Source organism: Pelophylax lessonae, assembly GCF_965119305.1.
Source record: "Pelophylax lessonae genome assembly, chromosome: 3".
Lineage (NCBI taxonomy): Eukaryota > Metazoa > Chordata > Amphibia > Anura > Ranidae > Pelophylax > Pelophylax lessonae.
The window spans coordinates 431,067,080-431,091,780 of record NC_138770.1 but is presented as its reverse complement, the minus strand read 5'-3'; the positions used below and the strand labels follow the sequence as shown (position 1 = coordinate 431,091,780).

The 24,701-nt window shown below is 41.8% G+C and overlaps 1 protein-coding gene across 1 annotated transcript in view; it reads left to right on the top strand.

Annotated features, from left to right (window-relative positions):
• The first annotated feature begins 857 nt into the window (after window positions 1–857).
• MOXD1 (monooxygenase DBH like 1) overlaps window positions 858–24,701 on the top strand; it is a 106,166-nt gene continuing 82,322 nt past the window's right edge. The window contains exon 1 of the mRNA XM_082251985.1: window positions 858–1,430. Coding sequence (XP_082108111.1) covers window positions 1,173–1,430 — 258 coding nt within the window. The 5' untranslated portion in view covers window positions 858–1,172. The remainder of the gene's footprint in view (window positions 1,431–24,701) is intronic.

The following is a 24,701-nucleotide window of genomic DNA, read 5'->3' as shown; positions in this document are numbered from 1 at the left end:
GTCAGAATGGTCTACTGTTGCTTATGGTAAGCCAGGGGAACCCACACTCAGCAGCTCCCATGGGAGTAGTGCTACATATACATGCCTGTTGATCTTTACAATATGTGAGTAGCCTTTTTTCTCTGATGTTTTTATTAAATTCCCTTTCTGATTTTACCTGCTACACTTAAGCTGGCCATACACTAGCCGAAAAAATGTTCAAACTCATTTTCGAAAAACGAAAAATAGGCCATGAGAGCAGACGATCGTACCATCATGTAATGACCGAATGTTGAACAATAAATCGTTCAATGGACATAAATGAATCAGTTTTTCGTTCAGTTTGTCACATATGCCTAGTGCAAACAGTTCGAGCGAGAAACACATTAACCTTTCTATTTATCGTTCATTCGGCAGAATTTTCCAAACTGTTCCTTCGATTTTTCAGCTCTGAAAAGTTAAAATCGATTTTCTATTTGTGCCCATTAACTCTACGGAAAACGAACAGACCAAATGACAGATTTTCGAACTACTTTTTTGCTAGTGTATGGCCAGCATTAGTTTGGCCCACCTTGTTGTCCTTCAAAGGTGAACTTAGCCTTAAGGTTTGATTTTTTTGAGGTTTTAGTTAGAAGCACTTTGCTTTGCATTTGCAAAATATTTTTTGTTGCATTGCAGTATGTTATTTTACATTGTTATATTGTTTCTATATTTTTTGTCCTGTTAGCAGTGTCAAACCTACAGTACAATGTGTGTGATTTCTGAAATTCATATGCAGGTTTCCATCTCACCACGAGAGGGGGTAAAATGTCCTATAGATATAGGAAAAGCTTATGCTTCTGCAGCTCTAAAGGTTTCTTTATTTTTGGCACAGAGCAGTAATACAAAAGGGAACTTCTCTCCCACACAAAGACGAGTACCCACTTGTAACAGCATGCCAATAGCACTATACATCAAGACAGCATTGCCTCAGGCTTGTAAGGAACATAATTGACTGGCTAGAGCTTTAACTATGTTTATTTCTTTCTGATAGGGACAAACAGTGCAAGCTCACAGCACTCTCTTCCTGTAATCTTCAGAGAACACATTACTAAGCTAAGGCAGAGAGCATTAAGTAGTATAGTGAATGGGAAGGAGCTGAATGGTAAAATATTACAATCCTCTTATCCTGCCTAACAGAGAGGAAACGTTAAATGAAGATGCATATATACACAATTCTACTGCTATTTGTTACATCAGTGAACATGGATCTACTGACATATAGTCATAGTGCTGTTCTGGATGCCCAGGGTAAATATAAAATAAGTTGGACCCACAAGGACGGCACCATTACCTTTCTGCTTCAAGTGGAAACGTTGGGCTATGTTGGATTTGGATTTTCGCCAAATGGAGCCATGGCATCTTCTGATATAGTTATTGGAGGGGTTTACAGAGGAAAGCCCTATTTCCAGGTATGCATTAAGCACGCACATTTCATTTTATATTTATCTTTTGTGTTGCTAAAGTCTTTGTTTAACTGATTTAATAGGCCTCCAAATGCTAGAGTTTTGTAATGGATTTTAGAACTGTTATACATATATAAGAATTCTAAACTGTTTCACTTATGCCGGAACCTTTTTTTTTAACTGATGAATTTCACTGTTAGGAAATGAGAATGTAGAATCCCAATACAATTAAATGGTATACTTTTAAATTATTTTTTGAAAAAAGGTATTTTATAACTAATGAGCATATAGGTCAGTATATAGATACAAAATGGTGCAAATAAATATAACAAGATTCATATAAATTATTCAAGTCTAATGCCAAATGGATATGACAATAATGAACAGTAATGTATAAATGGATACATTTGTCTACATTCGTTTAGAGTTCCTGTGAATATGAATCACAAAAAAATCATTGCAATTAATATTATTTATTAATGTAATCATTAATAGCAAAATATTGATAAACAAAATGATAATTTTTCTAGAAAATATTAATTGATTAAAGGGGATAAGGTGTATTGCAAAAGTTTTACAGCAATGTTTAAGACACATTGGAATTGTTTTACAGGTTTAGAGTGCTTGCTTGCTTGTATAGTCACAGAAAAAGTGTGATATATTTGTATTGCTCCTAACTCTGAAATTGCTTAACCTTAAAACGTGTGTAAGATTTAATTTTGGGGTAGAGAAGGGAAAAGACTTAAGTAGTTAAGACCCATGATAGTTTTTTTTTTTTTTTTTATTTGTCTTTGTCTTGTAGGGGAAATTTTACCCTCTACTTCATGTAACAGAGACACCGTAGGAAGTAACAGGAAATCTCTCCAAAGTGAGGAAATGTCTCCTTCTGTATAGTTGTTACAATAACAGGTTTATCCACTTTAAGATTTCCCTTTCCTGTTCCTATAGCAAGTCTAACATTTTGGATCTGCCATCACTTTCTACACTATTGACAATGCTCATTAGGAGAAATAAGGAGGATGAATCTCCCCAGCAGGCACACAGAAAACTGCAAGCTGGCAGAGGTTCTAACTATAGCCTGTCATATCACATTTTGAAATATCCTAACTGAAAAGTTTACTTGAATAATTGTTATCAAACAGCTCTTACTCTTACAGCTCTTACACTATTGTGCAAGTATTCCAGACAAATGTCTAAATGTTCAAAGGAGTTTCACTAAACCAATCCATTTTTGGGCATATAATTTTCCGTTTTCAGGGTCTGGCCTGACTATTCATTTGCCAAAAATGATTAATAAATCAAGCTGAAATCATTCATTACTATTGATGGTATTTAATATATGTGCACACCTTATAGAGAATCTCTCCTTTTACCCATTCAATATGCATGCCTCCGAATTTTTGAACATGAGAAAGAAGGACACCTTGGGATGGAGAACACATGGGCATGGAGTGTGCTGTGATGAAAATGGGCATGGCTAGAGTGCAGTGAATATTGGGCAAGGGTTAAAGTAGAATTCCAGCTAAAGCTTAACTAGTCTTAAAAGCCCCCCCCCCCCCTCCTAACACCTATACTTTCTAACCTGTGTAAAAATGATGTATATACTTACCTATTTTCAGCTCACTCTGGTCCATTTACATGATCTGGCTCCCTTGTGTCAGCCAGCAGCCGGTCCAGGGGAAAAGAAGTACTTCTGACAACAGCTGCACCATGGAGCCTATGGGTGGTGTCATTGATTTCAGGTTTCACAGTTTCTCTCCATTCCCCTGCAGCTGCCATTGGCTGGCATGTGGGGAATTACATGACTGGAGTGGAGCGGGCTGAAAATAGGTAAGTATATATATATATATATTTTTTCACAGGTTAGTTAGGATAGGTGTTTTGGGGGGGGGGGGCATATTTAAAATTAGCTAAGCTTCAGCTGGAATTCTTCTTTAAAGGAGCAATGTTAAATAAAGTCATACCTACATTATGTATGCAATGTACCCACAGCATACTCTATAATTACTAAACTATGTGTGAGAGACCCATCTATATTAATCTAACAGAGAAGAAAAAAAACAAAAACTGAACATACACCGAGAACTATCATTTTGTCTGAGCTTACCTTAACTACCTCAATACTGGGCACTTAAACCCCCTTCCTTCCCAGACCAATTTTCAGCTTTTAGCGCTGTTGCATTTTGAATGACAATTGCGCGGTCATGCAACACTGTACCTAAACCAAATCTGTGTCATTTCTTCCCCACAAATAGAGCTTTCTTTAGGTGGTATTTGATCACCTCAAGGTTTTTTCTTTTTTGGTGCACAAATAAAAGAAGACCGTAAAGTTTGAAAAAAAAAAAAGTTTTTTTGTTTTATGTTATAAAATTTTGTAAATAGATACGTTTTTTCCTGCACTGATGAGGCCGCACTGACAGGCACTTAATTAAAAAAGTTACAAATTACTCAGCAAGGAGCAACTATTGGGAAAAGAAAGCACTTTGGTAATGACTATGTAGTTTGTAGAGTGAATGCGCAAATTCTATGTAAACACAGCACAGAGTGTGGCAGTCAAAACAATGCAACATACTACATAATGTGCAACAGTACAGAGCCCCTTACATTCCTAATCAGTGGGAGGAAAAATATTCTCAAGCATCAGCTGTGGGGGCATTTCCCTGAAATCAGTGGTCCCTGGAAAGAAAAAATATCCTGGCATCAGTGAGTGTCGCAAAATGCCCTTTATCAATGGTAAGTGGGAGGAAAAATCCCCAGAGCTGGTTTTTAGTGGGAACAAAATATGAGAACATTAGTGTCCAGCGGGACGAGGAGAAGATTAGTGATGACTAGTACGGGGTGGGGGAGAGCAATAATGGGCATTGGCGGTTGGGAGGGTAATAATATTTCCCAGCGTAGTGTGGGGAAGAACATTAGTGACCAGCAGGGGTTGGAAGAGAACAGTAGCGTTCATAGGAGGGTGGGAAGGAACAATAGTTCTCAGTGGAGGTGGGGAAGGACAAAAGTGCTCAGCGGGGTTGGGGGTAAATATTAGTGTCAGTGAAAAAAACGTGTCTTTTTCTGGAGTCTGTTTCCAATGTTGTTGTTCTCTCTTCTCCTTCTGCTGTCGGGACTATACAGACTCTGTAGGGCATAAGATCACATAGAGTCTGCCTACAGCTTGAACAGGAGTTATGGTGACTGACTCTTGGACACAGGATATATAAGCATTGTATTAAAATCCTGGGACAGTTCCACAGAGCCTGGAACATTTGGGAGGTACAAAAGTGACAGATTCTCCTGAAAGTCGACTCCCTCACTGATACTTACCGTTTCCACTGCTTTATTTACCTGAAGGATCATGAAGTCTAAACCCTGTGTAAGATCCATATCAGTGTTTACACAGGGTTAGTGACCTGCTCCCTTCCCTCACATGTGATGATGTTACTTTTTCTAGGAAAAAGTACTGACCTTGTGACCTCTTTGCTATTATTAACAGAGACAACAAAGCAAATTGTACCGCCCAGGCTGGTAAAATACTAGCCAAAAGGCAGCTTTACCTGCATGAGAATGCTTGGGCCAGGCACTTGGTTCAATAGGCCTAAGAAATGCAACTTAGGAGGAAAAGGAGAAAATTGTGGGTGTTTATGTATGTGTTTAGGGGTGGCGGAATCTGTCACTTTTCCCTGACTAAGATGAAAATCTCACTTTAAATAACATTGCATTTCAATACAATGAGCTAGAATAGACGCTAAAGAAAACCTGTCATGCATGGCCATACTAGAGAAATGCACACAGACTACATTTTAGCATATCGTTAATGTGATACCAACTTCATAACTATTATTCTATATGTAGCACTACCCCCTCGTAGGGGTTGCAGATGGCAAGGTTCCCCACTGCTGCAAAGCCAGGCCACAAGTAACTTCCACACTTTCCTCAGAGGTAAGGAACAGTCTTTGAGTCTTGTTTTGATGTTTAATTAGGGGTCATAGCTTGGATGGGGAAAAGGAATTATGGGATGCCCAACTTGACAGCGACAAAACCAGGGACAACTTCCTCCCTATACACAACTCTTTACTCTGTACAACTCTAATTGATTCCTCTTCTTTAGTTTGTACAGCTCTGATTGATTTCTTTCTTGGCAGCTAACAGTCTCTGTTAGCAAAATAAAAGCCCCTTACAAGCTAGGAACTCTCAGTTCTTTTAGAAAGTAGCACAATGTGTTGTGAACTTCATCCTGGAGTACCTTCAACTTCCTTGTAGACACTAGTCCCAGCTCTACTACTGCAGGAAATCCTAGATCACCTGGCTGCTTTACCACCAGCCTACCTGGCTGCTTCTTCACCAGTCTAGCTGACTGACTCTCTTCACCAGTCATTTGATTGACTGTCTTTACCAGTCTGCCCGAATGACTGCTCCAAAGATCTCCTAGGGCAAGGTTGGGGAAGATTTAAGCACACCGCTATCTTCAAATGAGACCTGCTACATGTGGCAGTCTCTCCCCTTGTAAGTCCCTGCACTGTGCTGTAGTATTTGCACTGCCCTCCTTGCTCCTGCTGCCTCACAGGGAATACTCCTTACAAGCTTTTCCTGTTGTCGGATCCTCCTAGGCAACCACCTGAACCCACACCTGAGGCAGAGCACCCCCTTCCAGACTAGGGGGATCGCCTCAAGGGCCACTGACAGTCCCCTCAGCACTCCATCTCTATCTTCCACCCGACTCCCTTGCCAGCATGACTTATCCATATTTAAGGATTGGCTTAGCCACATGCCAGACCCACTGCCTGGGGAGTAACCAAACTCTCTAAGTATGCAGATCAATCCTCCTAGCCTCCGCACACTAACCACTAACCTGCCAAAACTTGTTGCTATGTGTCCAAGGGGCACAGGCACATCGAGATCGCACCGCTGCGCGTGGCCGCGGCGCGTGGCCGCGGCGGCGCGATCATGCTCCTTCTGCAGGACTTTCCGGAACGTCCGATCAGAAGGACGAGACTCCCACCCAGCCGTATATGTACAGTGGCCGGGTGGGAGGTGGTTAAACAACATAAATGTCCATAATAAGTGAAAAATCTTCCAACAACTGTCCACCACTCCCCTTCAGATGTCCACTTGTCCACTTACCAAATAGAAATGCCAAATATACTCATATTGGCAAAATAAGCAAATGCCCTCTCTAGGGTAATGGTAGTCTGCAAATGGTGTCCAATCCTCAATGATGTTACATGATTACCATGAGTGTAATAAAAGAAAATACAGATAGTGCAATACTGTTGATAAACTTTATTAAAACCCACATATAGTCCACTCACATACATAGTGGAATAGCGCATAAAAAGGCAGCAGGTATGCTACCTTTTTAGCATACACATGTGTTCGATCCGCCACGACCAGGTTTTGCCTGCTGCCTTTTTATGCGCTATTCCACTATGTATATTGTGATTGCACTATATGTGGATTAGTTAGTTTTAATAAAGTCTATCATTCGGTATTGCACTATCAATATCGATCCTCATCATTGAGGATTAGACACGATTTGTGGACTATCATTTACCCTAGAGAGGACATCTGCTTATTTTGCCAATATGAGAATATTTGGCATTCCTATTTGGTAAGTGGACAAGTAGACATCTGAAGGGGAGTGGTGACAATGATGCACGGGGTTTGGTGGACAGTTGTTGGAAGATTTTTCACTTATTATGGACATTTATGTTGTTTAATCACATTTGGAAAAAGGATTTTTTTTCTTTTTTTGTTTGATTTTCTATTGATTTTCATTTATTCACTCTTTTCACTGGGGTTATTTAATTTTTAGCACCACTATCTACTGTAATTATTTATCTGCGCTAAGTAGTTACAGTGTCAGTCTAATTACAAAGTCAATAATATATGTTAACAAACGGATGATGGCTTCATATCATTTTACATTGTTATTTTATTAATCATATCAATGTAACTTGAAAGCATTATTTTTTGTTATACGTTTGGATGCACGTTTATGCCATAACCACAGTGATCTGTTACCATTCAGCTCTGCAAGTTCCTGTAACAGAAAATGTCTGCTTATGAGAGTTATTGTTCAGATATGTTCAGTGCTTGTAAATTAATCTTTATTGCTTGCATATGGTGCTATTATTTTCCAAAAAAAAAAATTCAGGTTACCTTGAACAATGTTCCTCTGTTTTAGCTTAGGACCACAGTTCCAGAGATGATTCAGTTGTATTCTGCTGTGTAAAGTTACCCAGAGCTGTAAGATGTAGGCTACTTGATCCAGCCAAATCGGATCACAAACAATCTAATGTGCATTAGTCCCCCCAGATGCCTTGGCCTTGTTAGAAAGCCTTTCCTGATTGCAACTGTTCCCCCTTCAAATAAGTGATGCCAACAAAGCTTACCTGCAATGTGTTCCTCCTTCCCTCTCTATTTACATAAACTTGCTTGGCTGGCAGTAATAACCCAGTTAATGAAGTGCTGTCAGTACTCATAAGATTTCCTTTCTTCACTGTGATCAGCTATTTGCTCAAGATTTAGAATATGTATGGGTAGTCTTAGAAAATGTTGAGATTACTCTAGCTTCATACAGTATTTATCCTAATGTAAAGGTGGCCATACACAATAGACATTAGATGGTGGTTGGGTATTGAAGGATCCACTTGTTATGAGTAATGTTTTTTTTTAGAAACAGCTGTACAAGAACATGCATGTGGTGGAATGATTGCAAATGGTCATAGGAGTTATTCTTCTTATTATTTTTTTAATTTCTTTGCTTTCTAAAAAGCAGATGTTTTGATTTCAGAGCTCATCATCACACTTCTCTTCAGTCCTCCTTGTTCTCTTTCCACAGTAGGTTTTTAGTAGCTCCCAACTGTCTCTGATTTGGAGAGGCTGTCCCTGATTTGCAACAAAGTCCCTCTGTCCTTCTTTTCTCCTCATTTGTCCATCATTTGTCCCTTATTTTAGTCTGATCTATATAGTTGTATATAAAATGTACTATTTATCTTTCAAAAAGTGTTTTCTCAGTGCTAAACCTTTCATCCAATTTTTAAATTGCTGCATTTCTAAATTTCAAAAGACAGTATACAGCAATTGTAGAGGTAAAAAACAAAACACTTGCAGGTTGAACTAATCATTTCCTTGTATAATTCTCCTTTAAGGGTGCGAGGTAGGGGGTGTGTCATATGCCTATATACTTTTGCCAATAGGTGTCCCTCATTCCCATCTCAAAAAGTTGGGAGGTATGCTAGTAGCCAAGAAAAGTTTGTTACTATTGTGTGGGATGATCTCATTATGAGTAGAGTTGGGTTTAATGAATGGAAAACAATAAGGCAGTCAAAATATCTGAGTTTGCACATGCATTGAAGGGAGTGATAACAAATACATACATACAAATTTCTATTCCAAAATGATAATAAGGGATTTTATTAAGGGAATAACAAGGGGCTATTGTTGTTATAGGGGCTTCAATTGGCTCTTTTATCTTTAATGCATCAGTAAAGGAAAAGAAATATAGAAAATTATAAAACTGTTTTCTTGATTAGTGCTTTTCCCAGTCAATATGGTACTTGGGACAAGATTAATGGGGCACTAATTTATATATGAACAGCAAAGTGATATAGTGAGGTGGTATATTTACCATTGCCTGGAAATAATAAGATCAGCTGTTAGATTTAAAAGAGCCATCCATTTTCAATATTTTAACATTTCTTGAGATCGTTGTAGGTAGAAATTCTTCTGCATAAAAATATTATTACACATTTGCCAGCTGCCCAGTCACCTTAATGCATAGTGAAATCATTACAAGTATACTCGTATAAAAGAAAATGCCACCATTCCACAGTTCAGATTCCACAGAGATCAGCAAAAGCTTAAAGCGGAGTTCCGGGCAGAGAAACGTTTTTTTGTTGAACATACCCCCGGGACAGTCAGGGCTAGCACATTCCACAATGGCTAGCCTCTGATCTGTCCCGGTTCGCACTTACCTTTTAGAAGAAATACTTACTTAGAAATTTTCTTCCACAGCGTTTCCATCTCGGTTGTGGGCAGCTGAAGCCGGCGCGGTCCTCTTCTCTGTCTTCTTCCGCGTCTTCGTGTCCCAGAATGCACTGCACCGGCCCCTCTCGTCACTTCCGGCGCGGCGCCGCATTCCTAAACAGCTTCTGGGCATGCCCAGAAGCTGTTTAGCAGGGGAATGCGGCGTCGCCCGGAAATGACGAGTGGGGCCGGTGCGGCGCATTGATTCCTGGGAGCTATGACGTTTAGCTCCCAGGAATCATCGCGAGGCAGGAAGTGACGGGGTGAGCCTCGGCGCTGGAGGAGGAAGCTGTCATAGGTGAGTATTTACGATCGTCAATAAAAAGGTGAGTAAAGAAAAAAAAAAAAAAATAACTATCCAATTCCTTTTCAGGTGTGGCATACCTAGCGGAGGGGCACAAAAAAAAAAATCTTTTTTGTGCCCGGAACTCCGCTTTAATAAGCCACGGACTGGTCTGATCAATTTCACTTGTGGCCAGCAGTTAAACATGGAAGTGGGTGGTGCTGGGAAGATACGAATGAACACCTCATGGAATCTTTTGTACAGCCCCTTTATTACATTGAGTGTTTGTCAGTACTGCCCTACTTATAAATGATGATGAGTAAAGTTGTCATAATTCTAGGGCCTGAACCACAGAGCTACAAGTCAATGACTGACATAAATCAGTGTCACCAGAACTTCGTTTTGGCTCTGCTGGGATATTAACCCTCCTCTTATGTTAGCTTTCTGTTACTATCCATGATGTTAACGGGTCGGTTTTGACCCGTGTCTTAAATCAGCCATAAAATACCCTCGGAACAATTTTTTATTATCCAATTTGTTTCTTACCTCTTGGTTACCTTGTTAGGCTTCTTTATCCTTGAAAAGATTGGTTTTAATATTTTTGGTGTGACCCTTTAGACCTTTCTTTTGATAGCACACCTCTCATTTTCAAATTTAAAAAATGGTAAAATAAAGTCAGCAACTCTGAAATGTATTGTCCTATGTTTCTTTACTTTATTTAGAGCAGCAGACAACAAGGAAAATAGATATGCCCCTCCCTTACTACAGCTCACAGGGTTGAGAGGGGATTGGCTGTCAGTGTTACTAAGCAGAGAGAATGTTTATGATTTCAGTTTTGGCACTTATTAGTGTCCTATAATATAACTGGGTCAGAATTGACCCTAACACCATAAACGTCTTAATTTTCATCACACTATTTTATAATTTAGTGAAAAGGATTCTTTTTCTATTACAATGTTTAAATAGAGGTTCCTGACAAAGTAAAAAAATCTTGATGCAATAAACAAATTTATGTGATACTTATAGACATTCAAAACCTGAAAACGGGTCGGTTCTGACCCTAACACAAGAGGAGGGTTAAGCCCCAACAACAGGTACCCCCACAAGGATTTTGTGCCATGCTTCCAGGAATAATGACCAAATTAAAGGGCAAAAATATATTCTGAAAATAGCAGAACACACAACATTCAGTGAGGATCCTAACATTGAAACAAATCAGGGCGGGCAACAGAGACCAAAAAGCCTATGTCGGTAGATAGGCCAAGGTCAAAACCAAAAGAATGATCACTTGACAAAGTACTAAACATTTTTTGCTCATTCGATCCAGTATACAGAACAATGATAATTTTTACTCCTGTAATGTCGCAGTCTTGCTTGAAAGACACATGCATTGCATTCTGTATTTCTACCCGATGATATACATCGATTCCCAGGAAAAGCATACCTGGTCCATAGGAGGTATACAAAATCCTTACAGTAGTGCAACCTATCACTAGTTTTAGTGAAGGTAATATTGTGGTCACTCCCTAGTTTTACCAGCATTAGTGTGATGGTCTTCTTTTGACTGTAGCAGTGCTAAAGTAGTTGTCATGATTTTTTCCATAGTTGTGCCGTAAATGCAGCTGCAGCAATTCATTGACTGTGAGTTTTAGAATTCATTGACTGTGTGAGTTTTAGAATTTATTAGTTGTGAGTTTTAGGGCCAGCTTATATGAGAACTGGGTACCAGAAACCCATGTTCCATGTGTATTTCCTTCACCACATTCAAAACACACTGTGCTAGCAATCTGCAGCACGAGACAATGTTACCTTAATGACACCCTAATACAGGTCACAAATGCAGCGCGTTTGCCTGCACCAGATCTGATTGCTCTATGCTTTGTAGAGTAGCGCTTGCACTACTTTTGGTCTGGTACAACTTTAGCTCTTTCAAATGAACTGGCTGCAAATGCACTTCACCCAGATCGAATGTGAATTGAACAGGAATGCACAAAGCCTTCCTGTACGATTCAGTATGTGAACGGACCCTAATGCCCCATACACACGTGCAGATTATCTGCAGACTTTTGTCTGCATACTTACCAAAACCATATAATATGAGGTCAAACCTAAACACTTTCAATTTATATGCAATCCGGCAGGCCCTTGCACTACATAGAAAAGGTAAGTCTACAGACAAAAGTCTGCAGATAATCTGCACATGTGTATGGGGCATAAGTCAACCAAGTGTCCATGCTCTGAGTGCATTACAGAACAGTCTTTTTGTTGAGTAGTAGTCATCATGCTTGGTGAACAGTTGCGCTCCTGGTATCAAGCAGTGGTCAATTTATGTGTCTAATTCAATACTGTTTCTTGGATTATACCACCACCTCTTGTCTTCTCCTTATATCAGGTCACATGACAGAGGACAGGGACTGCAAGAAATCATACACTTTAAGCTAAACAAGGAGCTTCTGGAGATTTAGCATTTCTGTGTGGCCTAGAGCACCACAGGATCAATTCAGCGCATTGTGATGTAATGCAGTATGGGAAGGGAAGAGTGCAGCACTGGTCAGGAAGTGATTAAAATAAAGTAAACCATTATCTACCCAAAAAACTTCAGTCTGGTTGCTCATGGGATGTTTCACTTTCAAAGTAAACCATTTATGTGCTAACCAAATGAGTAATCCAAAGAAATATGAAATGTCTCCAATCCAGGAAGCTGCCAACACTCAAATTTGTGTCCCCACAAAAAAAAAAAAAAAAAAAAAAAAGAAATTGGAGCACTATCATAAATAATCAGCAAAATTGGAAGATTCTCAGTTTAAGAAATAATGTGATAATGGACATCTTACAAAATACATGTGAAAGACACAACATGTAATCTTTCCCAAAAGTAAATCAAAATTGCAGTGTTGTCAAATATACATGTGACACAATATAACTAAACAAAATAATCAGACATTAATAAAAAATGTACACTACTGGGTTGTGAACCAAACTACAGTGCTGTAAAGTATCCCCCCGAAATTAAAACAGTTTGTAATTCATTATTTTCAGTGCTACAAACACTATTCAAAACTATTTCAAATTGTATGTATAGACAACATATGTAATGAAAAATATATGTCTATAAGCCAAACCCATAAATGTGAATAATAGTCCTCCTAAGTGATATAATGAATTTTAGTGCTGCAATAAAGACAGGTCAGAGAGTGATCACCAGAGCAACAGATCACCAGTTATTCCCTGCAGCTGATTTTTTTCCCAGAACTAACTTAAGCCCCGTACACACGATCAGATTATCGAACGATCTGTCGTCCTTTTTTGTGGCATGCTAGTCTAATGTGGAAAGTGAAGAGGTTATTTTCATACGAATTTTCCCGCATGACAGAATTCTACTTCAGAAGTGATGTCATGTGTTGGATTGCTTTGTATGTGTTCTTTCGTCTCTGAGCATGCCTAGTCTAGATTTTCTTATCGTGTGTACGGGCCTTTAGCCTAGGTTTGCACGTGTGCGGATGGTTTCTGCTGTGGGTCCACACTGGTTCCCAAAGCTGCAACAAGAAAAATGCAGGAGATGTGTGTGGGTGGCACTAATCTTAATGGCACACCGCAAGCACTGGAAATCACTTCCACACTGAGAAACACACTGCACTTGCAGTTCCTGCGCTGGCTGCGATTCCAAAAATGGAGCAGGGACCTTCTCTGTGCATTTCAGGAGGCACGGCAGCCCATTCAAATTAATAGGCTGCCGTTGCCAAGCAAAATGTGTCTCACAGAGCCACATCAGTGTGAACCAAGCCGTACAGTGCCTTGTTCACACTGTCTCTGTTTGACCTTGGTCCACTTAAAAAGGGAAGTACTGCTTTTCCTCCTCTTCCTCCCTTCTTACTATTTTATTATTTTTTTTAACAGAAAACTCCTTACTATTTTTAGATGTTTTTTGAGTAGATACTTATTTCTGACAGGTACTCACTCCACTTTTGCTCAGTTCTCCTAGGGAATCCAACCGAAGGTTCGGTGCACCCTCAACTGCAACCATCTGGGAGAAGTCACAAGTCCCAGGAGGCTGTGGGTCCATTAACAAAGCACAGCAGTGCTCATGCATGGGCAGAGGGAAGCCAGCTATGAAGCACCAGGAAGTCACAGCCGACTTTCCATATCAAAGATGGTAGTACCAGGGGTGTAGAACTGGCCTTGATAAAGACAAAACTAGATCTCTGGACTGCTAAGTTCATGTTTATTAAAAGTCATCAGCCACAGTATTTGTAGCTTCTGACTTTTTCTTCCAGGGCAAAGTTCCTCCTTAAGTACCGATAGCTTGCATTAAACATTGAAACATATTAAAATATCATAAAACAGGTTATGTTACATTTTAATTATATTTTATACTTTTGTGTGTTTTATTTATTAAGAGGGCCTTCCTTGCTGTTAAGAGTACAGAACTATGATTTTAGCTCTCTCCTTCTATGACAGAGGATCCTTTTTTGGTATCACATTCTACAGCACAAAAGGGCTTAAATGTGTACATAAATTTACCCTAATCAGTCTCAGTTCATTGCAATTTAGACCTAATCCTAATTACACTCTCTAAACAGGATTGGTTTTGGATTTCAGTTTAAGGAAAATTGCACATATATATAGTACACAGCATTGCTCTGTTTTTGTAAGGCTTTTACTTGGAGGAGGGGGGTGTGGGCTTTATTACCTTTTGTCCCACCTCGTCTCAATCGAGATACAAGCTTTCCTTGACAAAGAACCTTTAGTTCTAGAAATGTTTCACCTGCTGTCAGCATCATTTGCCTTACTTTTTGTTCAGTGTCACAAGATACCCTCCTCAGCATTCATGGTTCATCTTTTTCAGCATTCCAGGATACTATCCTCAGGCTCTGTGCTTCCGATGTCCGATGTCCAGTACAATAACCATAAGAGCCAACTGCCATGTGTAGAGTGGACATAGTGTGATAAAGACAACTAGTTTGTTCCTCAGGCCCCAATATCCCTGGCTTACGCTAATAAGTAGTGATTTCTGACTCATTTCAGCCATTGGAAACTAATATTTTTTTGTATTCATTTAAACAACAATGCTATGCATGTGTAGGCTTAAAGCATAATTATTAAATTAGAAATAATGTGGATTATGATGGTCTGCAGGCATCAGTCAATGCGCCTCAAAACACCCCTGGCCATCCTATTTGACCTGTGTCCCAAATTTTTAGCATGCACTAATATCACACTGCATGGCTCTCACTGAGCTTGCATGATTCTTTTCCCTATCTGTCTGCTGTGCCTGATTGCGATCCTAAATGTTCATTATTATGGCAGATTACAACTGTGAATCCGGGCACATGTCTGTAGCTTTCTTAAAGAAAGATTCATGTTGTCTGCAAGCATAAACTTCATTTTTAATGTTAATTAAAGCTGACCTTTACTCTAAAAACACATTTTTCCCTGTCTGAATCTTGCCACCGCACAATATAAAAAGCCAAGTTTTTACCATCACCACCATTTAAAGCGGAGTTCCGGCCACATACACTTTTTTGAGCTAAAAATACCCCTCTAATCCTAAACTATCCCCAATTACCCTAACGCTAACCCCACATTACAGTACATTACATTTACTGAATAAAGATAAATACTTACCTTTAACCACTTGCCTACAGTGCACTTTCACCCCCTTCCTGCCCAGACCGATTTTCAGCTTTCAGCGCTCTCACACTTTGACTGAGAATTACTCAGTCATGCAACACTGTACCCATACAAAAATTGTGTCCTTTTTTCACACAAATAGAGCTTTCTTTTGATGGTATTTGATCAATACTGGGTTTTTTATTTTTTGTGCTATAAATAAAAAAAGACTGAAAATATCGTGAAAAAACGCATTTTTCTTTGTTTCTGTCATAAAATTTTGCAAATTAGTCATTTTTCTTCACAAATTTTGGCCAAAATTTATACTGCTACTTATCTTTGGTAAAAATAACCCAAGTAAGTGTATATTATTTGGTCTTTGTGAAAGTTATAGAGTCCACAAGCTATGGTGCGAATCATTGAAAATTGATCACACTTGCTCACACCTGATGTACTGAAGGCCTATCTCATTTCTTGAGACACTAAAAAGTCAGGAAAGTACAAATACCCCCCAAATGACCCCTTTTTGGAAAGTAGACATTCCAAGGTATTTAATAAGGGGCATGGAGAGTTTTTTGAAGTTGTCATTTTTTCCCACAACTCTTTGCAAAATGAAGATTTTTTTTTTTTTTTTTTTTTACAAATTGCCATATTAACAGGTTATTTCTCTCACACAGCACATGTATACTTGCAACTACACCCCAAAACACATTCTACTACTCCGCCTGAGTATGGCGATACCACATGTGTGAGACTTTTTCACAGCCTGGCCACATACAGAGGCCTAACATTCAAGTAGCCCCGTCCGGCATTCTAGGAGCACAAATTACACATATAATTTCCTGACAACCTATCGCACTTTTGAAGGCCCTGGAGCACCAGGACAATGGAAACCCCCATAAAATGACCCCATTTTGGAAAGCAAACAGCCCAACGTATAATTTTTGAGGCATAATGAGTCTTTTGAATATGTCATTTTTTTCCACAAGTTTTTGGAAAATGTGGAAAGAAAATGAAAACACATTTTTTTTTTACACAAAGCTGTCCATTTATGCAATATTTCTAACACATAGCATGTACATAGCAAAAATTGCACCCCAAAATACATTCTGCTATTCCTCCTGAGTATGGCGATACCACATGTGTAACACTTTTTCACAGCCTGGCCACACACATAGGCCTAACATCCAAGTAGCGCTTTACACAAAGTTGTCCATTTATCCACTTTAAGACTGGGCCTATTTTTGACACTTGGTGTTTACAAGCTAAAATCATTTTTTTTGCTAGAAAATTACTTGGAACCCCCAAACATTATATATTTTTTTTTAGCAGAGACCCTAGAGAATAAAATGGAGATCGTTGCAATATTTTTTATCACACCATATTTGCGCAGCAGTCTTCCAGATGCGATTTTTTTGAAAAAAATTCACTTTTTTGAACTAAAAAATAAGAAAACAGTAAATTTAGCACAATTTTTTTCCATAATGTGAAAGATAATATTACGCCGAGTAATTAGATACCCAACATGTCATGCTTCAAAATTGCGCATGCTCACAGAATGGCGCCAAACATTGGTACTTAAAAATCCCCATAGGCAACATTTTAAAAATTTCTGCAGGTTACTAGCTTAGAGTTACAGAGGAGGTCTAGGGCTCAAATTATTGCTCTCGCTCTAACGATCGCGGCGATACCTCACATGTATGGTTTGAACATCGTTTACATATGTGGGCGGGAATTGCGTATGCGTTTGCTTCTGCGCGCGAGCTAACGGGGACAGGGCGCTTTAATTTTTTTTTTTTTTTTTTTTTTCCTATTTATTTTATTTATTATTTTTTTATTTTTACACAGTTTAAAAAAAAAAAATGTTTTGATCATTTTTATTCCTATTACAAGGAATGTAAACATCCCTTGTAATAGAAATAGGCATGACAGGTCCTCTTTATTGTGAGATCTGGGGTCAAAAAGACCTCACACCTCACAACTACACTAAAAAAGAAAAGAAAAAAAAAATTGTTGAAAGAGGAAAAAAAAAAAAAGAAAAAAAAAAAGCGGCCCTTTAAACCGGTTGCTAGGCAACGTCTTTTGACGTAGCTCCGGTCCTCCAAGACCATAGAGTTGAGTGAGGGCCATCTTGCCCTCACTCGACTTCCTGTCTCTGAGGATCCGGGACCGGATAGTTTTCCCCGCTGCCGGCTGGTCCGGTAAGCTGGGAAAACGTCTGGGACGCGGCAGGAGGGGGGGGGGCACCTCTTCCCCTGCACCGTAAGGGTAATTCCGCGGCGAATCCGCCACTGGGACCACCCTTATCTGAAAGCCGACCGCCCGCCGTTTCAAAAAATACCGGGGTTATGGGGGCTATCTGCTGCCATAACCCCAGTATTTAGCTTTTAATGGCCGACGCATATAGTCGTTAGGCGGTCAGTAAGTGATTGCATGCATATGGCAAACAGGTGACGATGACTGATGGGGTGACAGGTGACAATGACTGATGGGGTGACAGGTGACAATGACTGATGGGGTGACAGGTGACAATGACTGATGGGGTGACAGGTGACGATGACTGATGGGGTGACAGGTGACGATGACTGATGAGGTGACAGGTGACGATGATTGATGAGGTGACAAGTGACGATGATTGATGGGGTGACAGATGACAATCACTGACGGGGTGACATGTGACGATGATTGATGGGGTGACAAGTGAGGATCACTGATGGGGTGTCAAGTGACGATGATTGATAGGGTGACAGATGACGGTGACTGATGGGGTGACAGGTGCGGATGACTGATGGGGTGACAGGTGACGGTGATTGATGGGGTGACAGGTGACGGGCGATGGTCACTGATGGGTGACAGGTGACGGGCGATGGTGCACGGCGGTACTGATGGCAGTCTCTGGTGACCGGTGAATTTTAGGCTACGTTCACATGTGAGCGTAGCGATCGCGGGCAGAATCACTGCGATTCTGCCCGTGATCCAGAAATCATTGCAAATTGCGGGACACCTGTGCGTTGCCCGTGATTTGCAATAGCACCCCAAACGCTGTGCGATGTTGCTGCGATTTCCGCCTGCCGAATTGAGGTAACATCACGCAAACAACGCATGACGCCCCAAAGAAGCTCTTGTACCTTTTTTGGGCGTCATGCGTTGTTTGCGCGATGTTACCGCGATTCGGCAGGCGGAAATGGTGGCAACATCGCACAGCGTTTGGGGTGCTATTGCAAAAAACGGGCAACGCACAGGCGTCCCGCAATTTGCAATGATTTCCGGATTGCGGGCAGAATCGCGGTGATTCTGCCTGCGATCGCTGCGCTCACATGTGAACGTTATGGGTGTCAATTTCTGGGCACTGATGAGGTGACTGTTGGGTGACAGGTGACATTGGGGGGGGCTGAGGACTGTGTGGGGGACCTTTATTAGTGTGATTTTACTTTTACATGTGTACAGAGCAGTAACTCACTATTTCTAGCTCTTCTCCCCTCATACTGGAAACTGTATGAGGGGAGAAGAGCTAGTAACACTGAGTTACTGCTCTTTGTTTACATTTTCTGATCGGCTGTGAATGGATTCACAGCCGATCACATAGTAAACAGTCACTATCAGTGACTGTTTACTACTGCCGGTGACAGCTGTGTTCCTACGGAACACAGTGCCACCGACATGACCGCGCTGCGCGCTCCCGATCGCGCATGCGCGGTCATCTCCCGGCCGCCTCCATTGTGATCGGCTGTGTCATTGGAACACAGCCGATCACGTGGGAAACAGCCACGCCCAGTGGCTGTTTCCCCCCTGCCGGTGACGGGGGGTGTCCCGGGGACACCCCGACACCGGCAGTGCACGGCGGCGCGCCCGCGATCGCGCGCCTGCCGTGCATTTCCTGGGTCACGTCATATGACGTCCGCCCAGGATAATAGCCGCACCGTCCCGCCGTCATATGACGGCGGGCGGGCGGTAAGTGGTTAAAATTGATTGCAGAGCGCGGCCATCTCCGGTGTGGGCATCTGAAGCCGTGGTGTCCCCCGCTGTGTCCCTCTTCCTGGTTCTGGGCTACCCAGAATGCCGATCGCAATCTCGCGCATGCGCTGTAGATTGCGATCGGCACTCAGAGCAGCGGCCGCCTGTTCCCATTTCATCCTGGGATTGATGACGCTCATCTCCCAGGACGCAATGCAAAGCAGGAAGTGACGTGGGGGGCCGCGCCCGCACAAGGAGGAAGAGGAAGGAAGGTACGTTTATTTTCTTTAAAAACAAGGTAAGTGAAACAAAAAAAAAATTAATTATCCAATTCTTTTTCAGGTTTTTTTAAGCTAACCGATGCTGCGAAGTTTATTTTTAGGCTGGAACTCCGCTTTAACCACTTGCCGACTGCCGCAAGTACATATACTGCGGCGGTCAGCCCCTCCTGGGCAAAGTGACCTATCGATACGTCATTCGCCACGAGCCTCTAGGGGACGAGCTCCCTCCCCCACTCATTCCCTGACAGCGAGTAACCGGCGGCTCCGATGTAGAGGGAGAAAGGCAGACGGCTGATGTAAACAAAGCCGCCTGTCATTCTCCCTGGTGTAACTGCAGAGACTATACAATCCTGCTATGTAGGATGGTATGTCTCTGTGGTTGCATCACAAGCCACGCCCCTTGACAGTTAGAATCACACCCCTAGGGACACACGTAACCCCTTGATCACTAATACAGTTAACCCTTTCCCTGCCAGTGTCATTTTTACAGTAACAGTGTATATTTATAGCACTGATTACTGTAGTAATGTCACTGGTACTCCCAAAAGTGTCAAAAATGTCAGTCAGGGGTCTGATCTGTCCACTGCAATGTCGCAGTGCTGCAAAAAAAAAAATCACAGATCGCCGCCATTACGAGTTAAAAAAAAAACAAAAAACAATAAAAATGACATAAATCTTTCCCGTAGTTAGTAAACGCAATAACTTTTGCGCAAACCAATCAAAATCCGCTTATTGCGATTTTTTTTACCAAAAATATGTAGCAGAAAACAAATTGGCCTAAAATGTTAAAACATTTTGATTTTTTACTTTTTTTTTGAGAATTTCATTTAAAAAAATGTGAAAAATATTGTAATTTTTTCAAAATTGTCGCTCTTTATTTGTTTATAGCGCAAAAAGTAAAGATTGTACAGGTGATCAAATACCACCAAAAGAAAGCTTTGGTTGTGGGGAAGAAAAGGATGTCAATTTCATTTGGGTACAGTGTTGCATGACCACGCAATTGTCCTTTAAATTCACGCAGTGCCGAATCGCAAAATAGGCCCTGGTTTTGAGCAGCCAAATCCTCCGGGGCTTAAGTGGTTAAAGAAGGGAAAAAAAAAAAACTTTTATTTGTTGTGCTTTAATTTGCTTATTTTATGTTTTGTTTGCACACACACCCTTCCTTAATACTCACCTAGGTGGGAATGATGATTGTGCATTTTTCTGGAGCCTCTTGGGATACCCACATGCCACATTCCCATATTTCAGAAGGCAACAGATCCCCAAATGTGTGAGATACCTTGCTTCTGCAGCTGCACAATAGAAAAAACAGACCATGCATGGGTGAGATCCCATGCTGCGTCATCACAGTATCAGCTTTAAGAATCCATAAAAGACAGTTGGCTCCCAATGACAAAAAAAATGGTGGCATGGAACGAGAAGTGTACTATAGATATTGCAGCTGAGCAGAGGACACCACTGAATCTAATGGCATTGTAAGTACATTTATTCTTAATGATATATAGGGACGGTTATCATAAAAACTCAGGATTTTCTTGACACAGGAGGGTGAAGGTCCTCTTTAAGGAGGTAGCTGATATTCAGACTGGAGATACTGTAAGTGAACGAAGGGCGTTCGAGGTACAAAAAGCTGCACTTATTTAGGAGAAGTAGAACCTTTCCTTTTTTTCAGAAAATACATTGCTGTATTAGTTTAAAGAGTTTACTATTAATAAACTCAGTGTAAAAAGAGTTGCACTAACCTAGGAAAATAGAAAGACGTATCTCTACAAAGCATAACTTTAGTTAAAAAAAAAAGAAGAGTGCTTTCACAAAATATGTTGCTCCAATATCTGGAAGAAAACATATGCTAGAAGTAGCATTTATTTTCAGGGCTTTTTTTTTTTTGCTGGAAATTAACCTTTTTTTGTGGGGGAGGGGGTTTAAAATTCGTAAAGTCAGGTGCTAGATAGGTAGCATAGTTTTTGTTTTGACTGCTTATCAGCGGAATGACAGGCAAAGTTATGTGCTTCCTGCATATCAGGGAGCAGGATTTGTAGTTAGGCCAGTTGCATGTGTCCAGGGTGTGATTCATCTGGGCTGAGGGAGTGTCCCCACTGTATCCAATAGGGAGGCCTATTGGACAGTGGAGGAAGCACAGCCAGTGACACACAGGCTTTTATGGCTATCTCAGTGGGTTGGCACAGGAAAGTGGTGAATCCTGGGATATGTTATAAAAGCCAAGGACACATGTGGCAGGGGGTCTTTGGGTGGGAAGCCAAGTCCCAGAAGGATAGTGATGGCTGTCTCCTCTTCTGAAGCTGTGGAAGGTGGTCACAGGCAGTCGGCCTGGTTAACCAGAAAGTGTGGCTGAACCCAGAGGACCAGTGGAAGCTGACTGTGGATGTGGAGGCAACGGCGACTCTGGAAAAACAGTGTCTGTGAGTACAGAGAAACCTGCCCAGGGGTCTGCCAGGAAGGGGACAACTCCAGTGGCTAGAGTCAGCAGATGGGTGTCAGCACACAGGCAGTGAGAGTAAAGGGGGTGCCGAGTTTATAACCCTGAAGAGAATCTTCAAGCGGGAACATTCAATATATCTTCACTTCAGTGGCAGGGTGAAGTAGTGGCCTTGCCGCATTCTAAAGTCAATTGTCCTGAAGATTGTGCATAGTTACTAGTTGGAGTATCCCACTCATCCCTTCTCCTATCCAAGTTCTAAATAAAACCACAAAACCAAAATCCCTTGGATTGATTATTGACTGAGCCAAGAAATGTAATTGCTATTTATCTGCTGTCAGTTGCTAAGGGTAACCCAGGGGAATCCAAAAAGTGTAATTCTCAGCAGTCCTCTAGGGAGCAGTGCTACATGTGGTAAAGCATGCTTGTTATACTCTATATATCATCCAGCATGTCAAAAATCAATGGTTCCTGGGAACTTGTCCGCATGTAAACAGGCTCGACTTTCGTGGTAACATCATAGACACATGGTGATTTTTCTATGAGTTATCAGTTCACTCACATTGGATATTTATTTAAGAGACTGTGCTCACTTACATTGTTTTCATGTTTGGAGAATAACATGAGATGTTTATATATATATGGACATTTTTTTCACTATTTATATCACTTTTTTCACTTGTATCAGCGTGGCAACTTATGTTACTTTTGATAATACAATAGTATAGTCCAAAAAATGTCAATGGTGCATGTAAGGCTCCATTCACACCTGAGCGCATAATTTTCAGATGTTTTTTCAGGCATTTTTTCGGGTGTTTTTCAGGCGTTTTTTTGCAGGTGTTTGGAGGCAAGCATTGACATCTAACAAAAACGCTTGTAATTTGACAAAGAAGAAGCTCATTTACTTTTTTGAGATTCACATGTTTTGCTTCAGGCGACGAAATGCTTATATGTGAACAGGGGCCATTGAAATGAATATGATTTTGCTTGTTGGGCGTTTTGAGACTTCAGAGATGAGCATTTTATAAGCTGAAAAATGCTCAGGTGTGAACAGGGCCTAAGGGTTCAGTCTAGGCTTTTCCTGTGTCACCAAAAATATGTTTTGCCACATATTTGGGGACTTCTTTGCTTATAAAACATATGCAGGACCATCACCCTCACCTCTTGCAGGTACCACCTCCTTCCCACCCCACCACTCAGAGGTCGCCGCTTACCTACCGCTGTGCGCTTGTGTCTGTGTCTCCATTCCGAGTCCGGACTGCAGGGCTGAGCTGTGTATCTCACACACAGCTCAGCCTCAGGGACGCTACAGGAGAGAGAGATCGTCCTCCCGCCCCTTCTCCTCCTCCTCCCGCCCCTCTTCTCCTGGGTCTGCCCCACCCACACTCTCCGGGGATGTGTGGGCGGGAAGTTTAACACAGAAGAAAAGCTGCAGACAGCCTGAGCATTCATCCTGGGGTAAGTAAGCTCACCCTCTCTCCTACCCCAGTATGTAACAAATGTAAGGGGGTCTCTGATGTAAGGGGGGTCTGTGGGGGGGTCTCTGATGTAAAGGAGGCTCTGTGGATGGGGTCTCTGATGTAAGGGGAGTCTGTAGGGGGGGTCTCTGATGTAAAGGGGGCTCTCTGATGTAAGGGGGCTCTGAGGGTCTCTGATGTAAGGGGGACTCTGTGGGGGGTCTCTGATGTAAGGGGGGTCTGTGGGGGGTCTATGATGTAAGGAGGGGCTCTGAGGGTCTCTGATGTAAGGGGGACTCTGTAGGGGTCTCTGATGTAAGGGGGGGCTCTAAAGGGTCTCTGATGTAAGGGGCACTCTGTGGGGGTCTCTGATGTAAGGAGGGGCTCTGAGGGTCTCTGATGTAAGGGGGACTCTGTGGGGGTCTCTGATGTAAGGGGGTGGCTCTGAGGGTCTCTAAAGTAAGGGGGCTCTGTTGGGGGCTCTCTGAGGGTCTCTGATTAATTGGGCCCTGTGGGGGGTCTCTGATGTAAGGAAGGCTCTGTGGGGGGGGGGGGTCTCTGATGTAAGAATAGTCGGTGGGGAGGCTCTGATGTAAAGGGGGCTCTGTGGGGGGTCTCTGATGTAAGGGGGGCTCTATGGGAGTCTCTGATGTAAGGGGGGGCTCTAAAGGTCTCTGATGTAAGGGGGAATCTGTGGGTGTCTCTGATGTAAATGGGGCTCTGTGGGGGGTCCCTGATGTAAGGGGGCTCTATGGGGGGTCTCTGATGTAAGGGTAGGCTCTAAAGGTCTCTGATGTAAGGGGGAATCTGTGGGGGTCTCTGATGTAAAGGGAGCTCTATGGGGGGTCTCTGGTGTAAGGGGGGCTCTGTGAGGGTCTCTGTAAGGGGGGCTCTGTGGGGGTCTCTGATTTAAGGGGAGTTCTGTGGGGGGTCTCAGATGTAAGGGGGGCTGTGGGGGTCTCTCATGAAAGGGGGACTCTATGGGGGGTCTCTGATGTAAGGGGGGCTCTATGAGGGTCTCTGATGTAAGGGGGGCTCTGTGAGGGTCTCCGAAGTAAGGGGGGCTCTGTAGGGGGGTCTCTGAAGTCTCTGATGTCCACTTGCAGTCAATTAGCAGAAATTATACTCTTAAACTGTTTTTCAATAGATACAGTCATGTTTGGGGGGGGGGGCGAGAGGTGAGGATGGGGGAGCGCCACAGGATTAGCTCGCACAGGGCGCCTGAACACCTAAGGCCGGCCC